Genomic DNA, 20,614 nt, shown 5'->3' on the forward strand with positions numbered 1-20,614 from the left:
CCAGGGTGTTTATTCTGTTTTACATGTGCAACTGTACATGTGCAACTACAGTCTCTCTCTCTCTCTCTCTCTCGCTCTCTCTCTCTCTATTTCATAAACAACACAGACACTGTGTGGTTTTCTCTGCACACCTGGACAGCTTAACACACGAATACTTAGTAACATTATGCATTTATTAGGTTTCTGAAGGCATGACTTTAGGCTTTCCCACCGTGTTTTAAACAGCTAACATCAGAAGCTTCATAGAAAGAGAGCAGTGGTGCCACATATTTAAAGAGTTAGCCGGCATTTAAAATAGTCATTTATAACTTGTGTTATACATTGATAACGACATCAGGTGTGTCAGGACTGCAAACACATGCAACCTCTGGAGGCATTGAGTAAACCAACCGAAGCACTTCTCCAAGAGAACCGCAGCTCACTGAGACTGAGAACATAATCTACAACAACAGAAAGGTAAACTAAATGCTGCATGGGAATAAGGAAACTAATAAAGAAAAGAATCAACAGCAGCTCTTTCATCAAATCAACACAAAGCAACACAGATCAGACAGTCCACCATGCTGACACAATGTTACACACTGCAATCACATTGTGTTGGACTGCTTGAGAAGAACAGAAACTTAATTAAAATTAAAATGAAAAGCATAGCACGCAATGTACTCACAGTTCCACTCTGGAGCCAGTCTATGAGGGTCTGTGCTGTTCCTGAAGGTAACTGAGCTCTAAGGCCGTGCCTCTCGTCCTGGTTGGGTTGGAGCTCCAGGGCAAGTTTGAGGTGCTCAGCCAACTGAACGACCTGCAGAGGAGCAGCGCTGACGGGAGAAGCCGGGTCATACATGCTGTTAGAGAACTCCACCGCTGCTGCTTTCGAACCTGGAGAGTGTGTGGAAGGGGAGGCACAGAAACCATTATTCAAAACTGAAACATGACTGCAGCACAAGTGTATTAGCAGCCTGCAGCTTTGAAAGCTAGGAGAGCAGAATCTATCCTGAACGTTTCCAAAATGTCCATGTGTCACCTGGATCCTTTCCCTGGCACTCACAAACACACATCTGGAGGCACTCAGATAACAGAGTCTGAAAAACCGCCACACATCACAGTTCATAAAGTATATGGAGTCCAAACACAGCACATAATGAGAGCAACCTATGCTTGAATATATTTATGCAGCTTCTGTGCAACAGAGCCTCGGAGGAGGAGGAGAAGAAGTGGAAGATATAAATCAGAGGAAGCATGAGGACAAAGGCTATCACTGTACACTCGACATAGTCCAAGGAAAGACCATCTACCTGATAGGACAGACACATGAACATTCTTCACTATTACGTTCAAACATAACTTCAGGCATGAGTGTATACTGGAGCTGAAACCATTGATTGATTAGTTGTCAATTATTAAATTCATGTAATTCATTTTGGGAAGAAAAAAAGACGGAAAAAAGACAAAAAGATAAATGTGAATATTTTCTGGTTTCTTAATTTGTCGGTGATGTGAACTGAATATCTTCTTTGGATAAGACCAATTTTTCAACATCTTCGGACATTTTATAGACCAAATAACTCAAATTCAACAGATTAATCATCAATGAAAATAATCGTCAGTTGCAATAAAATATGAATACAGAATCAAACATCCATCCACGCAGGGTAAGCACACATTATTCACACACCGTCAACTCAGTAGATACACACTACATCAGCTGTGATTACTTTATTATTTGTTACACTGGGAGGTCAACCGTGCTGACAGTTGTCTAAAATAACAAAGTTAAGGTATCCTCATGTAGATGGTAAATGGACTGTACTTGTTTAGTTCTTTCCTAGTCTCTTGACCACTCAAAGCACTTTAGCACTACATGTCATCATTCACCCATTCACACTCTGATGACAGGGCTATGTGTCTTGCCCAAGAACACATCAACATGAGAGAGCAGCGATCCTCTGGCTGAAGGACGACCCTGCTCTGCTGCTGAGTCACAGTCAGTGCACACGAGTGCACCCACCAATCTCACACACATCTTCAGCTCTCTAGATCTGGATTAAGGCTGTGTAGTTCAGTCTCTGATCATTTGCACAGCTCATGAAGTGTGGTGTTGTTTTCCATATGAAAGTCAGATTTGCTTTGATCCCTGGCAGCTCACTCTTCTGAAGCCCCCTCTGAAATGGGGGGAGTGGTCACATTGCAGTCACACAGTAGATGGTAGCATTACCATACCAGTATCAGTCATTAACCAGTAGAGTGCGTCCACTAGTGTTCCCACAAGGTCCTTAACCAGAGAGAAAGAAACTGTTGATCATGGAAAGCAACAAGACAAACATATATAAATGCTGTTGATAAGTGTCTCTAATTTCCTTGTCAGTGATTGGCTGATGTTATCACAAATGGGATTGTTAATGTATTTCTATTTGTGTTCCCTGAGAGCTGGAATAACAAACTCAGAGCACTCAATGAGGTCAGCGTGTTTGGGTCGAACAGCAGCAATGAGCTTCAGATATGGCAGTAATAGCTGCACAGCCTCTTTGCAGGAGGAGGTGGTACAGTAAGTTGATTCTGAGGGCGAGATGATGCACGAAATTAATGAGAACTTTGTCATTTTGAGGAATTCACAGTGACCCAAAGTCACATTCTCTGTCTCTCTACGTTCTTTTGGGTGAAAAGGTAACTTGCTCTGCTCCTTTATTTCCCAACATACTGTTAGATCCTGGGATACTTCTGGCCCGATACGGGGCTACTTACTGACTCAGCTCTCTATTAAAAGATTGTCGAGCTGGTGTTCTTGCGAGGGAACTCGCCTGGCTCCGCTAACTGACGTCTCTCCCGACGTCTACCCTGCTTCCTCCGGTCTGAGCGCGCTCGGCCGAGAGACCAGTCCTGGCCCCGGGTGCTCCCACCAGTCGCGTCGGTTATGGCAGCTTCCCTCTTATGGATCCGTGCTCTTGGTAAATGCCAGGTTTGGTTTTAACGGCTAGGATTACTTCTTTCTAAAACCGTAAGGGGTTGTTAAGTGGATTCGGTCTCTAGGATAACCTTTCAGAACTCAGTTGTTAGACATACAATGGCTTTAACTTTTTACTGCCACGAGGAACTTTTTACTACTTGAGCAAATGAATGCACTTGAGAAATTTACTTTAAATGCAGATTAGATATTTATTGCAGGTTATATTTAGTTAGTTTGCAAGGGTTAAGCTACAGCTCACATAAAATGTCACTAAACTTGATTCGTTACTTTAATTTTCTTCTTCGATTATACTCAATTAGTTTTAGATGCCGAGACGGTCGAAATCCCAGTGTGTTGCCTGCAACCGTCTCCTTTTATCCATCATTTGGGCTCGATCGGCCCCCTCCTGTTCAATACATGATCTCATCTCCCCACCCACTTGAGTGGGCGTTGGGTCCTGAACATGTCCGGACAAGTCCAGGCTTTATCCTATGTTATGCCTCTATGACTCATCTCTTGCGACAGTCTTTTCCTAACCCCACCCAATAACATCTGTTCCTATCCTTACTCTTTTTGCCAACTCATCCTGACCAAACACTTTTATTGCAGCTCCGGTCACACAGAACATTTGTTCATCAGTTTTTACATTTGTTAAATCACTCTATGCATTAAACATTCGTTACATATTGATTAAACATTTTGTTATATAATGATCATATACTTTCTCTCTTGATTACACTTTATTCTGAGTATATACTTTCTGCTTTTATATCCTGACTCTCCCTTGAATGTGCAAGCATGTTACCGAGGCAGCTCTGTGGGCTCAACTCTTCTTGACACCCCCTTCTTGAGGTCTCAGGCTGCTGCATTGTGCCCCTAGTAATCCTCTAGGAACTCATCGTCGTCGGTGATGATGAGAACGTCGTCTTCCGGTGATGATGGCTCTGATCCTTGTTTCCAGCTGTCGATCACCAGCCACCAGGCCATCCAGGCCTGGTGGCTGGAAATCCAGGAGGGCGTCATCATCTTTGGCATCCTTCAGCTGCTCGTCCAGGCTCAGTACTAGGGCTATCACATTCTGGTCCAGAATGCTGTCTGGGGAGAGGGAAGCTGGGGTAGGGACTGGGCTGGTTGATGCTTCGTCCTCGGTCCCGCGATAAACCGCTAATCCTTCAGGGATAACCTCCACCAGCTCTCCACAATCCTCATCGTATCCCCACATCCCCATCAGATTTGGTATTATTCCTACGGTCTCCGTCTGGCTGCCCATGTCTCGGTGTTCCACACTCGTGCTGCTTGCTGCGTCGTTTTCTTCTTCTGGAGTTGGTATGCGGTACAGCACCGCGGGCAGGCGTGGTCCAATGACGACGAAGCGGCCATCGGTGAGGTGGGTGGTGGACACTCGGGTGCCATCAGGGTACTCCCATATTTTTGTATATACTGGGCAGTATATACCATCAGTGTAGAGCAGGACCCCTGGTGAGGTTCTCTCAGTGGAACTCCACACGGCTTTTGCCTTTATCTCTACTTCCATACAGTCGACCACATTCATTGCAGGTATATAAGGGGTACGTCCCTTGCAGAAGATGCCGCTGGCTGCTCCTATCGGGAATTGCCCCAGGTAGCACTGGGTGCACCATAGGGCCTGGGTTACCTCCCACAGGTGCAATATCTGCTCCGGGGGGATCCCACAGCAGATACAGCGGGCATCCTCCTGAATGATGTTGAACACAAAGACTTCATTAATTATTACATTTTCAGCGCGTTTTTACAAGCCAAGCTAGCAAGCAGGGGGTGGTCTTATTTTCATTCTTTTTTTAAGGCCCCCTCTCAGCATTGGAGCGCTTTGTAGAGCGCCTTTCAGCCAGAGAATGCAGCCATGGAGACGCCAACACCATTGGAGGAGGTGTTAGGCCTGGGCTTGTAGGCCCATCCCTTCTTGGAAACAGAGGCTCATACATCATGAGCCAAGCTGCTATCCTGATCGATGATTCAGAACCCGCCCAGTAGATGGCGACAGTTATGCCCCAACCTATGCCCCAAAGAGCAATGGCGCCGATCTTGTGAAGCCAACGCCCTCTTCCTCTTTCCTTCATAGCCATGGTCATGACCACGAGATACGCCAGGGCTGCAAACGCCATCATGGCCTCGACGATTTCCGAGACCAGCTTCAGGGGGTTGTAGAAAACTGCAGCGACGTCGATTCCCAACCAGATGATCACCATTCCGGCCTTTACTAGACCGAAGTGAGTGGAGTCGATGTGGACTCTCCCCAGGAGGTAAGTAGCGAACCAGGACAGGGTGAGCCACATTGATCCTCGATAGATGTTTTCAATCACTGTTTTCAGACACCCTACAGCTAGGGCTAGTATTCTTAGCGGCTGATCTATGGACCATTTGCCCATGCAACAGTAGAAGAACCATATGATCTCAAGGACCCAAAAGTCCAGTTCGGTTAATCGGATCACTGGCCTGCAGAGGCGTGCTGCGTCAGAGGAGTTCTGGAATGCTTCAGTTATACTCACTCCGAAGGTGGTCATTTCTGAAGGTTCAGTGGTTGTGGTGTTGGTGGCGTTGATCATCTTGGCTTATTTAGGATAATTCGTTCTTATTTCAGTATGAGGCTCTTGGTTGAGGTTCCGGGTCTGCAATGGCTATGGCGCTCCAGTGGTTCACCCTTTATAGGTGGGTGGACTCCTCCCTTGTCCGTGGGAGGAGTCTCTCCTTTACTTCTCCTTTTTCCTTCAACTTCCCCTTAAAGCATGAGGCAACAGTGGCTGCTACCCCGCCCTTAATGGCGGCACAGATTATTAGGCCCACGATCACAATTCCAACTATCATCATCAAATAAGGCCAAAGCCAGGAGAACAAACTCCCCATCCAGCCCCTTATGACTGTGAATCCTTCTCCAATCTTCCCTGCCAATTCTTCCACTACGATGGTTGCGGTCCCGACCATGGAGGCTCCTGTTAGTTCGATCCAACTGCACTCGTGTTCTCGTCGGCCGCTCCCGCAACTCAGCCAGTGTTCTTCTGGCTCGTAGCATGTTCCGTTCCCATAGAGGCGGTTAGCCCCTACCCATTCAAATCCTTTGTCTTCTTTACCCTCGCAGAGGCTTTTCCCGAAGGCGTGGCCCTCAGCTAGAAAGACTGTAGGATCGGTTACTGGGGGAATGATTTGGCCGTTCACATTTACTCTGTCTTTCATGCGATGGCCCAGGATTAAGTTGGTACAGCTGCTGGTTAGAGGCCCTGACCGTCTCCATTTCTTGTCTTTATCCTTCACCCAGGTTACTTTTTGCACGTGGGTTTCATATTCTGCTCCATAGTGTGTCTGGCAATGGTCTTTCCATCCTGGCACAGTCTCACAATGTCCCCCGGCCAGGCTGATGTTGCAGGTCGTGTTTCCTCGGTTGCATTCCATCTTCCAGGGCCGCGGGCCTATATATGGTTCTGGTCGGCTCCAAACCCCAGGCCAGATGTCTCTTTCTTTCGAGTATACTGTGGCCAGGTACTGATACTTCACCCAGTAGTTTGAGTTTGTGGTTTGAGTTAGACATGGCACCACCCATTCTAACACTCCACCCATTCTAACACTTCATCCTTCTGTAGGCCCCACCAGGTTGAGCTGTCGTCCCTGGTGTGGGCCTCTTTCCATGCCTGCAGGGTTCCTTTGATCGTCTGATTCGTTGTCAGCCCCGTGCAGTCATATAGCCACGTTCCCCAAGCCCGGTACCACTCTTGCCAGAGTGTGCATCGCGGGGAGGCTCCGTCGGCTAGATACTCTGTTCCATTCAGAGCGTTGAACATTTTGGTGGTCACACAAGTGTCAATTTTTTGGAAATCCCCTCTTGGGGCTGTCATTAAATCCTCGGGTTTCGGCAGCTTTTGTACATACATGTCGGTTGTCCTTGGTCCCAAAAGGCCGTGGCTGGCTCTGGAGTATGCCTCCGTGAAGGCCCCTTTGAAATGCTTTAGCGGGGTTATCCATATCCATGGCAGGGTGTTGTTGAGCCACTCCTCGTGCTGGGCATTAGGTAGGGGTAGATAGATGTTCTTATGAGCCTGATACTGTGGTTTGTTAACCGGAGTTATTACGAAGTAATTCTGACCTTCGCAATAAAATAACACATTCCAGAAGCACTTATCTAGGAGAGGGAGCTTGTTTGTTTTACAATGCTTCGTCCATTTCCTGCTCCTATTTCTCCGAAGACTGTCACTCGGCTTGAATCGTGGGCGGCGGCTGCCCTTCTTTGTCCTCTTGAGCCGTAGGTAGTACTTCCTCTTCTTCCTCCTGCGTGACATTGACAGCTCGGCTGGTGATGTTGTTCTGCTGGTAGTTGGTGGTGTTACCTAGTGGCCTCACTTTAACTTTAAACCGCCGTGGTTTATGTCGCGGTGGTGTGGCCTCACAGGTCAAATTGTAGTGTCCCCAGAACATTCCTTCTGCCGGTAAAATCGCCAAACACGTATCATTGCGGTGGCTCGCTGCATATGTTACCTCGGGTTTCCAGTATCCCTCGTTCCCTTGCTCTGCCCATGAGACACATGCCCATGAACAGTACCAGCCTGGGACACCATTTTCAGGGTAGATCCAATTACACTGTGCCCTTTTTTCTTCTTCTGCTTTCTTCATCATTATCGTAATCTTCATCTCCGCTCCCAGCGTAGATACGTCATCTATCCTCCATGTCGAATTCTCTATTACTCTCTGGAATTCACCTGCCCAGTCTGCTTCTTCACCCGTGTCATTGATTTTCTGTTCCCAGATAGTCATCCACGCGATGATGGTAGCTGTCAGGTTCGGTGCCGTCCCACCCCCTTCTTGGACTTGACTGATTGCTTTAGACCCAACCTCAAGGGCCAACTGGGGCGAGGTGCTCCTCCATCCAGTGAGTTGGAAGAGAACGATCGTTCCAGATTCAACCGTCCAGCATGTCTGGTCGAATCCATAGTCGTTTTCCATTCCTTGGTCGTTCACTTGATTGGTCCAGTCGCTTGCCTTGTCGTTTTAATGATGCGGGGGTAAAGGTTGAGGAGCGCCTAAATTCTTGAACCCTCCCATGTAGAAGTGGGAGATCCATGGTGCGCGACTCTGCAGTGTGATGACCGGTAGCACCGGGTCCGGAGGTGGAGCGGTACAGCCGGAGCTGAGGCTCGGGGGAGAGTCAGGATCGTAATGAACAATCTTGCCCTTCAGGAGTTGGTGATATAGTACCGATGGGTGTCGGCCAATGCAGAAGTCTAGCCCCCTCCACACCCACTTGTAATAGGTGACTACCAACAAGAAGGGGCGTGGGAGGGGTCCAATGCAATCTCCGTCTGCGTCAGCACTTAACCCAAGCCATACGTACGCCTCCCTGTCCTCCGGGCTGGCAAGGTTCTGGACTTGAGCGAGAGCTGCGTATAATGGCTGGCCGTCCTCCATCTGGAGCTCCGTCACTTTAGCCCACAAATCTGAGCGATTCACCTGCGCGTGCATCCAATTCCGCGATTTGGTAGGAGGCAAATCCCTCATGCGCAGGCCTAGGCTCGGCAGGTGGTAACTCACCGTACGCAACTGCATGTCTTGGTTCTCAATTACACAGCGCTCTCTGTTTTTCACGTGGAGCGCTGTGCGGCGCTGCATGACCGGGCTGTTGGTCCAGATCATATTCTCACCCAGCCAAAGATCAATATATTCGTCTTGCAAATAATCAGTATAGTTAGGACCCCACCGCAACTTCAGCGTTGTGCCATTCACGTTGATGAAAGCGGTATTCAGGATCCAGGGGGACAGGTCAGGACAACAGAGGACCGGCTGCATCATCCATGGAGATGTCCACCGGACCATGGCTCTGTCATACTGGAGATCCCATCCTGTGCGAAAAGTTGTCTGTAGATCCACCTTCCCTGGTACAGTCAGGTCCGGGGAGCGCTTATATTCGCCATTGCTGCAGAAATAAGCACCGGATCCACAGAATCCCTTTCGGTATGCAAAATCTCTTAGGGGTCTGTCTAAATAGACTCTTTCATTTGGCAATTGCAGATATGGCCTTTTTCGTGCGCGGAGAGACGGAGAGACTCTTTTTCGTTTCCGCCCTTCTTTATTTGGTTGGTTTGGCAGAGACATGTTGACAATCAAGTTCCGTTTTTCTAGCAACTATGCCTCTTAAGCGCTGCTACTGCGAGTCTTTCCACCCCGCTGCAGTTTGCGGAATGACTTCCGTGCCCAAGCGGTTAAACCCCTTGCATCTGCGCGTGGGTCCAGAGGAGGCACCGCCTCATCCGCTCTGGTCAGCTCCACCCCAACGGAGTATACCCCGTCGAATGGGACCATCACGGTCCTCAGCGTCACCATGTGCGGGCCTCCCATGTAGGCGTTGCCGCTCTGGCCGCCCAAGAGCCCGGTAGTTGCATAACAACGTCTCTTCGCCACCCCTCGGGGGTGACCGTGAAAATCTTACTCTTCTCCTTTGTCCTGGCGCCGGTGTGGTGGAAGGCGTCCAGATCCGTGATGTTATACCGGAGATTCGTGCCTCGAGCACCAGCCTCTGTGGGCACCGGGGCAAGCTCACGTATTGGCACGTCTGGATCACAATACACGTCTTCGATTAACAGGCTCCAGGTCGTAAGTTCCCAGGGCCCCAGCCACCCCTCACGCGTTGCCATTTCTAAGCGGCAATCGGGTAAGTTTGCTGCGGTGGCTGCGTACCCTGGGGCATCAGGGTCGCGGAAGACCCTGAAGGCCGCTGGGATCTGTACGGAAGCAAGGGGCGGGTAGGTAACCTCGGCCTGAGCTGGGCTGTATGGCCAGTTCCTTTGCACCAACTCCCTCCAAGATCCCCTGGGGCCAGCAATCCGGTTTCCACCTGCTTCTTGTGGGTCGCCGTCGAGTGGGCTCATAGATGGTGCCGATGGTTCCCCAGTCTCCTCATTGTGAGACATGTCAACAGGAGCTGCAGCACCTTCACCTTCCCATGAGGCGGGTGCCAGGGTTTGTATTGGCTGAAGAAACTTTCTCACCTGCCATCCCTCGGCGGTTCCAGCTTGCACCATCAGTCCATTTTGCTGGAGTACGGAGCAAGACGCACAGAGGTGCAGCCTGTGTCCATCCCATTGGCAGACACAGTCCTTAAGGTTCAGCTTCGTCCCCCGTAGATCCCACTGGATGACGAAGAGCAACCTTGGTGACATCTCTATACGGCATAAACCGCATACATATGCATCCATAACCTTCACTGGTTTGTGGGTCATACTGTTAAATTCTTTTCTTCTTCCTGTGACCCGGAGTGGTTTCTTGTTTCCGGGTCCCTGCCATGTGAGGTCTAGGGTGGTCGGCAGCAGGCAGACCACACAATCGTTCTTGATTTCTCTCCATGTCAATACTTCTTTTTCGTCTGAGAGAAATCCTTTCTTTGCATATCCTAACTTCTTCAGGGCTCTTCCTGCCCAGAGCCCCGTAGTACTCCTTCTCATGTTAACCACCCCTTTGACATTGGCCACTCTGACAAAGGGTGGTAAAGCTTGTATGTTAGTGGCCATTCTTGAGTTCCTGGTTTTCTCCTAGTACGGAACCGGCTTCAGCTGCCCTACTCCTTGGATTCCTTTCTTCTTAAGTTGAACAGTATTACTGTCCAATATCTTGACAACTATGTCGGATTTATCGTACTTGGCTTTAACTGCAGAGTTAGAAGCACCGACCTGAGCCTTGATCCAGACGCGCTGTCCTACTCGAAGTGGCACCTTTTGCTCAAGCTTGGGTTCTTTATCTTCTGAACCCCACCCCACCTCTTGTGACGTGAAGGGGCGGCGCATCAGCTCCTCCACTTCGGTAGCGGTCGTTCAGGGCCTTGGCGATGTCCAGGGTCTTAGTGCTCCATTCTCTCGAGTTGGCATTTTTCCCAATACACCTTTTCACCAAGCCAATGGTCCTTTCCACCACCCCGTTGGCCTGGGGGGTGTATGGGGGAGAGTAGATCCTCATTACCCCATGCTGTTGGCACCACTGGTCCACTTTTGCATTGCGAAAATGCGTTCCGTTGTCAGTCCTGAGCTCCTTAGGCAACCCTAAGTAGCCACAGACTTGGTCCAGCATGCTAACAACACTGTTGCCGTTAGCTTTTCGTACTGCTTTTGTGGTTACATACCCTGACATGGAGTCCACTAGCACCAACAGGTACTTTTCTCCGCTTTTACCCGCTACCCCTAAGGGTCCTGCCACATCCATACAGATAGAACCCCAGGGTACGGTACTTTTAATGGTGAGTCCTCCCACTCTTTGTCCTCTCCTTCCTGCGTTGTATCGACCACACAACTCACGGTCTTTTAGCATTCTGCGGACTTCTTTTTCAGGAATCCAGAGTAGCTGCTTTTCCAGTTCCCTTCGCGTTGGAACGGTACCTGCATGTCCAAGTGCTCCATGCACTGCCTGCACCACCTCCTTCCCATTTCTGTGGCCAGCATCTTCACGACCGAGTCGTATTCTTTTGACGGGCTAATTATGGTGACTATTTTTCCTTTAATGACTTTCAGTACCACGAGCCACCAACGTAGCCACTCTCCCACTTTCTTCTTGCCTTTCGGGGGTCCTTCACACCCTACCACTGCAGCCACCATTCCTGACTCAAGGGTGAGGGGAGCAAGATAACCCCCCTCCCTTTTGCAATACTCTTCTACTTTTTCTCCCACCTTCTCCTTATCTGCTTCTTCATGCAGGTCGATTAGGTGTTGTCGGACAGAATCGTCCCATGTGGCCCATCCTTTTCCATTCAGGATGATCTGATGTGGGACGTTGCCTCTGCCTCCTGGATCCGGTGTCGGTTCTCCCGATGTCACTCCGCGTGCTCCAGCGCCGTCCTCCTCCTGGTCCTCGCTGCCGTCTGCTGCCTGGTCCAGGGTCGATGTCGCTGGCACATCCTGCTGAGTCGTCGCCGTCTGCGGGCTGCCTCCGTCGTCATCGGGTCCGCCGGGCTGTGCTTCCATCTTGGACTTTGTCTTTGTTGTCTCGAGTCGCCTTCCTCCCAAAGCCTCTCGTCGCACGTTGAGGAAGGGATGGGATCAGGCTCTGGTCCCTCTACAGGTCGTGCGAGTCTGGTCGATGCTCCCCGTCGCCTGCGGCTTCTCATGTGCTGGCTTGTAAATACCACACACAGCTTCGATTCGTGGATGTCTCGCAATCGGACTTCTTCAAGGCTTGGGCAGCGTTACTTTCTACCAAACGCCTCACCTCAGGTCTTTTCGTACACGAACGACAGCCTCTCTCGGCTGCCGGGGTTCTTCTTTTGGACTCAACGTACTCCTTTTCCGTCGAGCCCCACGTTATGGGCGCCACGTGTTAGATCCTGGGATACTTCTGGCCCGATACGGGGCTACTTACTGACTCAGCTCTCTATTAAAAGATTGTCGAGCTGGTGTTCTTGCGAGGGAACTCGCCTGGCCCCCTCCTGTTCAATACATGATCTCATCTCCCCACCCACTTGAGGGGGCGTTGGGTCCTGAACATGTCCGGACAAGTCCAGGCTTTATCCTATGTTATGCCTCTATGACTCATCTCTTGCGACAGTCTTTTCCTAACCCCACCCAATAACATCTGTTCCTATCCTTACTCTTTTTGCCAACTCATCCTGACCAAACATTTTTATCGCAGCTCCGGTCACACAGAACATTTGTTCATCAGTTTTTACATTTGTTAAATCACTCTATGCATTAAACATTCGTTACATATTGATTAAACATTTTGTTATATAATGATCATATACTTTCTCTCTTGATTACACTTTATTCTGAGTATATACTTTGTGCTTTTATATCCTGACTCTCCCTTGAATGTGCAAGCATGTTACCGAGGCAGCTCTGTGGGCTCAACTCTTCTTAACAATACCATCAGTGGACCACGTTCAACATGTTCCCCTCTGTTAGTGACCCTAGTTACACAAAAAAAAGCACACACACGAGTACAACACACACACAATCACAGATATTACCACAGAAAACGAGGCACTGTCACAGCTGGAGAACACTATTTTATCACGTATTAACTCGGGTTAATTAGGGTCAACAAGTTACAGAACTCCATATTTAAAAACATACAGCCTTATAAATAAGCATAGAGACAAAACTGAAGAAAAGACTACAGCTAAGCCCCAATTCCATTCTCCATATGAAACATGATTTCGTACATAATATGTTGTCATTAAAGAACATAAGCCTGTCAACTCACACCCTCAAACCCTTGGAGTTCTGACTGACACTATCCCACAATTCAACATACAAAGAAAGCTGTCATTACGTTTTGATATTTTTTCAGGTGAGAAGGTACGGTAACTATTTAGATTCCCAATATGTGATCACTGTTTACTTCACTCTCTCTAGATAGTGATATTTATAAATGATGCTCATATGTCCTCCTCCTGGTCACTGATGGATGATGGATGTGGTGCTGTGTAACCATCCAATCACTTCAGTGGAGCTGCTGAATGGTTTTAAATACCTTTCACCGTTTACCTCGCTACTAACGCTAAACCACAGAACAAACACAATTTGATCAATGACATAAAAATGGCCTGAAATCCCAAATGAGGGATTCATAACTTTGTAGTGTCGCTTGTAGATATGTCCTCTATGAGCAGATACAAAGGTACTGGAGCATCAGTACACCTGCCAGTCGGACTCAGCAGACAGGCACACCGGTCAGTGTTTCAGTAACTTGTGTCCACCCTTCTGGCAGTGCAAGTAGTCCACACAGAGTAGAAGTGTATAGATATCAGTTTATCTAAAGAGAGACCTAATCCAATCGCTCTGCTAGATATCAGATGGCTGGCTAACTTGCCATCCAGCTACAGACAAATTAGATTTGTATCATCATTATTTTGTTATACACCGTGGTTAAACATGCAGTGAGTAATTACAAAAACACTGTCACATTCTGCAGCCAAACGCTCTCACACAGCCAGCAGCTTCTCACAGCTCCAAACATGTTGCTAATTATCCAATTTGCAACTGGTGTGTGATGTGTCATCATAGTTGACTATACAAGGTTGTTCACACCCTCGTCTTTATCTGAGGGGGCCATTTGTGGTGGAAGCAGAACTTAAGAAGAACAGGGAACAAGATAGCAGAGTGCTGGTACCTTTTGTACTGACTTTTGTTTGTGAGGCTTATTGTTACATCTTTATCTGATATACTGTTGAGGCTAGGGTGGATTTTAAACTCTGATCCTCCTATTTACTTCTACATACTTGGCATATTAATGCGTTCCACTAATCAACAACTGCAAGGCTTCTATTGTGAGGCAGTTACAGCTTCCTGGAAGCAAGTGAGGAACGTCCGCAACTACTGACTGTGGTGTAAAAATGGGTTTGAATGCAGAACTTTTCCAGCATTGTTTCTTCAGTGGAAGAGAAAACAACCACAGTGAGCTGATCAGATGAAGACGTGCACACAGCATTAAAGCATCGAGACTCCAAGACGATGTGGGGTCCAGGAACAAATCACTGGCACATACGTTGGGATTGTCCAGTGATGAAACCTTTCTGGGCAGAGTTTCACACAGCATTAGAACTCATACACTGACCTGCCTCTGCAATTTTCCACAGTATTTTTTAAGAAAAATTGATTTTCAAGCAAGGCGTCCAGATAAACACGTTTTTCATTTTAATAACGCGCTGGTTGGTTCTTGAACCCCCACGATTCAGGAGTGGATAGATATAGTATATTACATTCAACTGTGGAACAAGTGGGTGAGATGTGTAAAACCCTTACAGACAGATTCCACTCTCTCTCAAGTCCCCCCCCCCCATCTGACATTTGTCATTGTTTATGTGTACACTCTGCCTCTCCCAAAATGTACTAAGTTACCCAATTTTGAAAAATTGTGAGCGGCATATATTGAATATTGTCCTTTGCTAATGTATGTTTTGTAATCTAAGCTACTGTCAAAAAATAAAGAAGAAAGACTCCACAGGGTCAGACTCCACAGTGTCAGACTCCACAGGGTCAGACTCCACAGGGTCAGCATGGTCGGGGACAATATTTACTGGCATTCTTTACTAATCCCTCTGGGGGAAGTCTATAATTTGTAAGAAAGAAGTTTTGTTAAGTTTTAGCCCCACACCATCTCTAAACCACCATGTTCTCAACACCACATATGTGCACTATACTTCTGAAGTGGAAGGAAAACCAGGAAGATCAGCTTTGAGGAATCAGTCAGTTGTATTGTAAAGAACATTTCTCAAAGATGTCTAAGTGCACAAACAGTTGGGTTCTCAAAACCATAATAGTCATAAAGTGTAAGCAGCATCATTATATAGTAAGTAATTAGAACATTGTACTGTAAGAGACTAGCCTCTCCAGTGACACATTCAGCTGCTTCTTACAGCAAACCAGACAGAATGTGACTCATTGACCAACCAAACGACGGTGTACTCTGCAGAGCACTGTTGGGAACGTAAAGGAGCGTGTTTGGGTTATCAGCATTTAAGAAACTGAATTCTTGACATCAATAGAATTATTAATGTATGTAACAATTATTAATGATTATTAATAACAACGGGGCACCACCCTGCGAACAGGGACCAATAACCAAACGATAAAACTAAGTCTCATAATTAGTGGTCACTCATAATGTCAATAGTCTGCGTATGACTATACATTCAGTGACAGTGAAGGTTTTAAGTTCGAGCACAGGCTACTACATACAGTTTTATTACATACATATGCACAAGTAATCACAGACGACTGCTCCTTAAAGTAACAGTTTATTAAATCAAAATAGTAAATGATCAAATCAATTAATATTGCAACCAATAAACGCTATCATACAATTTGTATGCCTAATCTAAAGAAAATAATAAAATGGATGAGGGTGTATGTCTGTGTGTGTGTGTGTGTGTGTGTGTATGTGTGTGTGTGTAAAGAAAGGGGAGTCTTAAAGCTACCGCTAAAGACTACAAAGATGGCGGCGTCGAGTGACGCGGACAAAAGGGGAGGGGCCTTAAGATACTACAGCTAAACTACCACCAGATGGCGGAGTCGAGTGACTCGGACAAAATGGCGGTGAGACTGCTGTATGTAATCACGTGTGCCGATGCACACATGTGTTGTGAGGCGACCCTCAGCTCACTCACAGAGTCGAGTTAATGAAAAGAGAACTCCCACACGGAGTGGAATACAATGAATGAAAATAATCCCCAAATAAACAGTCATAGCAGTTAATACACAAATACAGCGGAGCTTCTCTGGTCCGCGAGGAGTTGCGCAATATCTCGATATCACGCGACAGTAACTTAAACACACAAAACACGGGCATATCAACATATAAATGAATGACCTGAATTAAATTTACGTTAATTTAAGCTAAGCTATGCCCAGATACTATGAACCTTACTTGTCGATGCTTCGTTGCAACGGAAAAGTGTTCGTGGGGAAGTTGTCCTTTTTCCTCGTCAGGAAGGGGGGTGGGGGGGGGGCTGCTTGCAGCGCGCCTTGCAGCGGGCGCTGTGACTCGCACGGCTTTTGCTGGTGCGGCTTCGGTCCGTTGGCGTGGCTCTGGAGCAAACGCAGGTCCGATCTGTACTCGCTGCAGGGAGGACAGTTAACTTCGGATGAGACGGCGTGTCTGCGCGTCTTACCGGGAATCATCGGTGAAGGATTGAGGCTTAGTCGTCTTTCCTCCTGCCTGTATGTGTGCACAAAAGAAAAAGAAGCGGAGACGGGTCGTGGAAGGGATTCGTCTCAGCGGGGTAAGGGGCCTTAACTCAGAAAAAGAAAACACGGCTGTTTCAACCAGCGAAATGGCTTTGTGACCTGACAGGGTTTGATGAGGGTTTGAGGCTCCCTCGTGGCCTTCGGTTGCCAGCGTCGTGCTGGAGGTAGGAGGCTGGTGTGTCTTCATATGTCCAAGGACGGGTCCCAGGGCGAAGAGAGCGTTTGCGTGCCTCCTGCTATCCCGGAGGGATTGGTGGAAAAAGCAATGAGGTGTGTACTGCAGGCGGTTTTGTAGAACAGTGGTTGAACCACAGGGGTCCTGGGGTCTCTTGGCTCTCGGCCAATGAGATTGAAGCGGTGCATTCAGGTGACTTCAGGAACCATAGTTTTTTTTGGGGGGGGGGGGGGGGGGGAATTCACACCCTAGTGTGAAATTCCTTCAGAGGAGGTTTGCTCTCATAAAACTACAAATCAGGATGAAACCGTTGCTTGAAAAAGGGAAGGCCTGATTCTCTTTGTCCACAGCACATGTTGAAGCAATATGGTCAGACCCCAACATCACTGTGCTCTCTAATGGACAGAGAAGCATCTTTGTGGACAGATATTAGTTGCTGGGCTCCTCATTCTGATTGAAGAGGATAGACCTGAGCATGTGAGCTCCTCACCCACAGCATCTCACTCAAGACACCACAACCAGTATCGACAATTTGTCAAGATGAAAACTGCATTTTTCAGTAACTCCAATGTCGACAACTCCAATGTCGAAGATTCGACTGAGCTATTACCTGCAATGATGTCATCCATCTGCTCCAGTGCAGCCTCCAGCATATGACTGGCCTCCGTTTCCATGGTGGTGGCGGGAAGCATCAGCTCTTCTGGTGTTCTGTAGAAAAGAACATGAGATTTAACAGAACCAGACAGGTTTACACGAGAGAGAACCTAAGAAACAGAAACATGAGAGGTTTATACTAGAGAGAACCTACGAAACAGAACCATGAGAGGTTTACACTAGAGAGAACCTAAGAAACAGAACCTTGACAGGAGAGGCCTGTGTTTATTTGATTTGTATATGCATGTAACCCATACAACCCATGTATGTAACATGAACACCACATAAAGCCAGGAACAGTTTAGCGCAAATTTTCCTTGAAGCTGGATCGACTGGATTTCCATCGGTCGTTGCTGCCTCTGGCTGCCCCTCTATCTCCTGTCATCCTTCTTTCCGGCTTTTCACCCCGTCACTCCTTCCTCCTGTCATTCCTTCTTGGCTTGCACTCATCACTTTTTATGTCATCTCTCCTTCAAGGCTCTCATGCTGACTTGGAGACAAATAGACATCACCATGCAGAGATCAAGAGGAAGGACAGTGATGTTATCTACAGACGCCTAAGGATTTATAGCACGGACTTTCACAATCATAGCTCATAGCCGCTGACACTGTTAATCTGTATAAACACAGGCAATGTACGCGTAACGATTCTACCATTTTCAGTCAAAGCATTCGTCTGCTCCCATGATGCATAAGTGTGCATCAGTGGCGGGCCGTGCATTTTATACCTGGGCCTTCAGTGCTGTCAGACTAGTTCCATCTCCTAATAACCTCATTATGAGCCACAGCTACGGTTATTATTTGTTTCTAGGTGTGTAACAATACACGTATTCGTATTAAACCGTTCGGTACGAGGCTTATGAACTGAACAATATGTTTGAATAATACTAGTGCATTTGGAAAATGCAGAAGCTTAAATTGTGGGAAATATAATGTTTTCGGTGGACTTTGCTCAAAATGGCAACACACATGGCGTAACAGACAGCTGTCTGACACCCCGACCCCGGAAGAAAAGCATCCTACATGCGACGCTAAACTAACTTAGCGGAAAACAATAGCAGCAAACACGCTACACTCTCCCTCCAGCGTTTAGCTGTTCTCTACCGATTCAAACAGGCCTAAAGCAATCGCCACACAATCCCCATTCCTCCAGACCACCATTCTTGCTTTGTTAAAGAAAACAAAACCCCAAACAGAGAAGCAACTGTCCGACCCTAACCCTGCGATGATGGAATGCTTCGTCATTAACGGACAATGATGCATATAGTCAGAATCAATGTAATTAACACAATGACAAGAACAAACTCACAAGAACCAGTCACACATATTTATATGACAACAAAGCAACAAATCAATCCAGCAACACTGTGGTGCTGCAACAGTATTCCACCGCACACTGAAGAGCACGAGCCATTCAAATATTATTCACATCAGATGGAACAACATCTACCGTATCATAAAAACAACACGATAGACAAATGAACACAGTAGTAACGCGACTGCAGAGGTAAAATCTAGTGCTGGGCAACGATTACAATTTTTAATCGCGATTAATCGCATGATTTTTTTTGCGATTAATCGCATTGTTATGCGCAAAGTTCAATAATTAATTCAAACGTAGTGTAATGCACATTTTTATTTTAAAGTACTGCTTTATGAACAAAAGTGCAATAACATTTGGTTTGTAAACACGTTAAACAAATAAGGTGCTTTTTAACAGCAGTATTCCCTTTACACAGCAGCAGTTATAACAGTTATAATGATTCTGATGATATTCAGCCGGTGTTCACAACTTTATCTTCATGTGTGTAAGAGATGCAATTTGAAATATACACCTTGAAAACTGCAAACCTATCTACTTCAAGTTATTTTGTTTGTTAAATTCTCAGTAGCGATAACTAAATGATATGCTTACATATTACAAACAAAACAACTTTTAAAACTCGAAATAAATCATTTAAATTAATCATTTATTTTTTGCTATTTTGGTCAGACACTATGCAACGCTGATTACTGTGTAATATGTGTGGTAGCCTATGTGTTATAAATATACATTGGTACATACAGGGTAATAAGAAGCTGTACATGGAGGGACTTAGGACCCAGGGCAAGGCAAGTTTATTTGTATAGCACATTTCAACAACAAGGTAATTCAAAGTGCTTCACATAAAACCATTAAAAGCATCAAAACACAAGGCAAAAGAAAAGGAGATTTCAAAAACAATTAAAAAACAGTGTAAGAAATAAAATGCAGTAGTAAAATGCAGAAATGCAGGAAATTGATTAATATATTAATTGAACGTGGTTCAATTAAAGGCAGCAGCAAACAGAAAGGTCTTCAATCTTGATTTAAATGAGCTGAGGGTCTCAGCAGACCTGCAGCTTTCTGGGACTTTGTTCCAGATATGTGGAGTAGAAAAACTGAACGCTGCTTCTCCATGTTTAGTTCTGACTCTGGGAACAGAAAGTAGACCGGTCCCAGACGACCTGAGGGGTCGGGATGGTTCATAAGGTAGTAGCAGATCGGGGATGTATTTTGGTCCCAAACCATTCAGTGCTTTGTAAACCAACAGCAGGATTTTAAAGTCAATTCTTTGTTGGACAGGAAGCCAGTGCAAAGACCTCAGAACTGGAGTGATGTGGTCCACCCTCCTGGTGTTAGTGAGGACTCGAGCTGCAGCGTTCTGAATCAGCTGCAGCTTTCTGACGGACTTTTTACAGAGACCTGTAAACACACCATTACAGTAGTCCAGTCTGCTGAAGATAAATGCGTGGACAAGTTTTTCCAAATCCTGTTGAGACATAAGTCCTCTAATCCTTGATATATTCTTCAGGTGATAGTAGGCTGATTTTGTAATTGTCTTGATATGGCTGTTCAGGTTGAGGTCTGAATCCATAACTACACCTAGATTTCTGGCTTGGTTTGTGGGTTTTAACATCAGTGACTGAAGCTGAGCGGTGATTTTCAATTGTTCGTCCTTGGTACCAAAAACAATTACTTCTGTTTTATCTTTGTTTAATTGAAGAAAATTCTGGCACATCCAGTTGTTGATTTGTTCAATGCAGTTACCCAGCCCTTGTATGGGATTATAGTCCCCTGGTGACAGTTATGTAGATTTGTGTGTTGTCTGCATAATTATGATAACACACTTTGTTGTT

General features: G+C 46.6%; 1 protein-coding gene across 1 annotated transcript in view; it reads right to left on the minus strand.

Annotated features, from left to right (window-relative positions):
- Window positions 1-20,614, minus strand: part of ppfibp2b (PPFIA binding protein 2b) — a 98,878-nt gene that overhangs the window by 46,866 nt on the left and 31,398 nt on the right. The window contains exons 2-3 of the mRNA XM_079272025.1: window positions 17,412-17,509; window positions 668-876 (exon numbers count right to left, since the gene is read on the minus strand). Of these exons, the coding sequence (XP_079128151.1) occupies window positions 668-876; window positions 17,412-17,493 (291 nt within the window). The 5' untranslated portion in view covers window positions 17,494-17,509. The remainder of the gene's footprint in view (window positions 1-667; window positions 877-17,411; window positions 17,510-20,614) is intronic.

This window comes from Melanostigma gelatinosum, assembly GCF_949748355.1.
Source record: "Melanostigma gelatinosum genome assembly, chromosome: 1".
Taxonomy (NCBI): Eukaryota; Metazoa; Chordata; class Actinopteri; order Perciformes; family Zoarcidae; genus Melanostigma; species Melanostigma gelatinosum.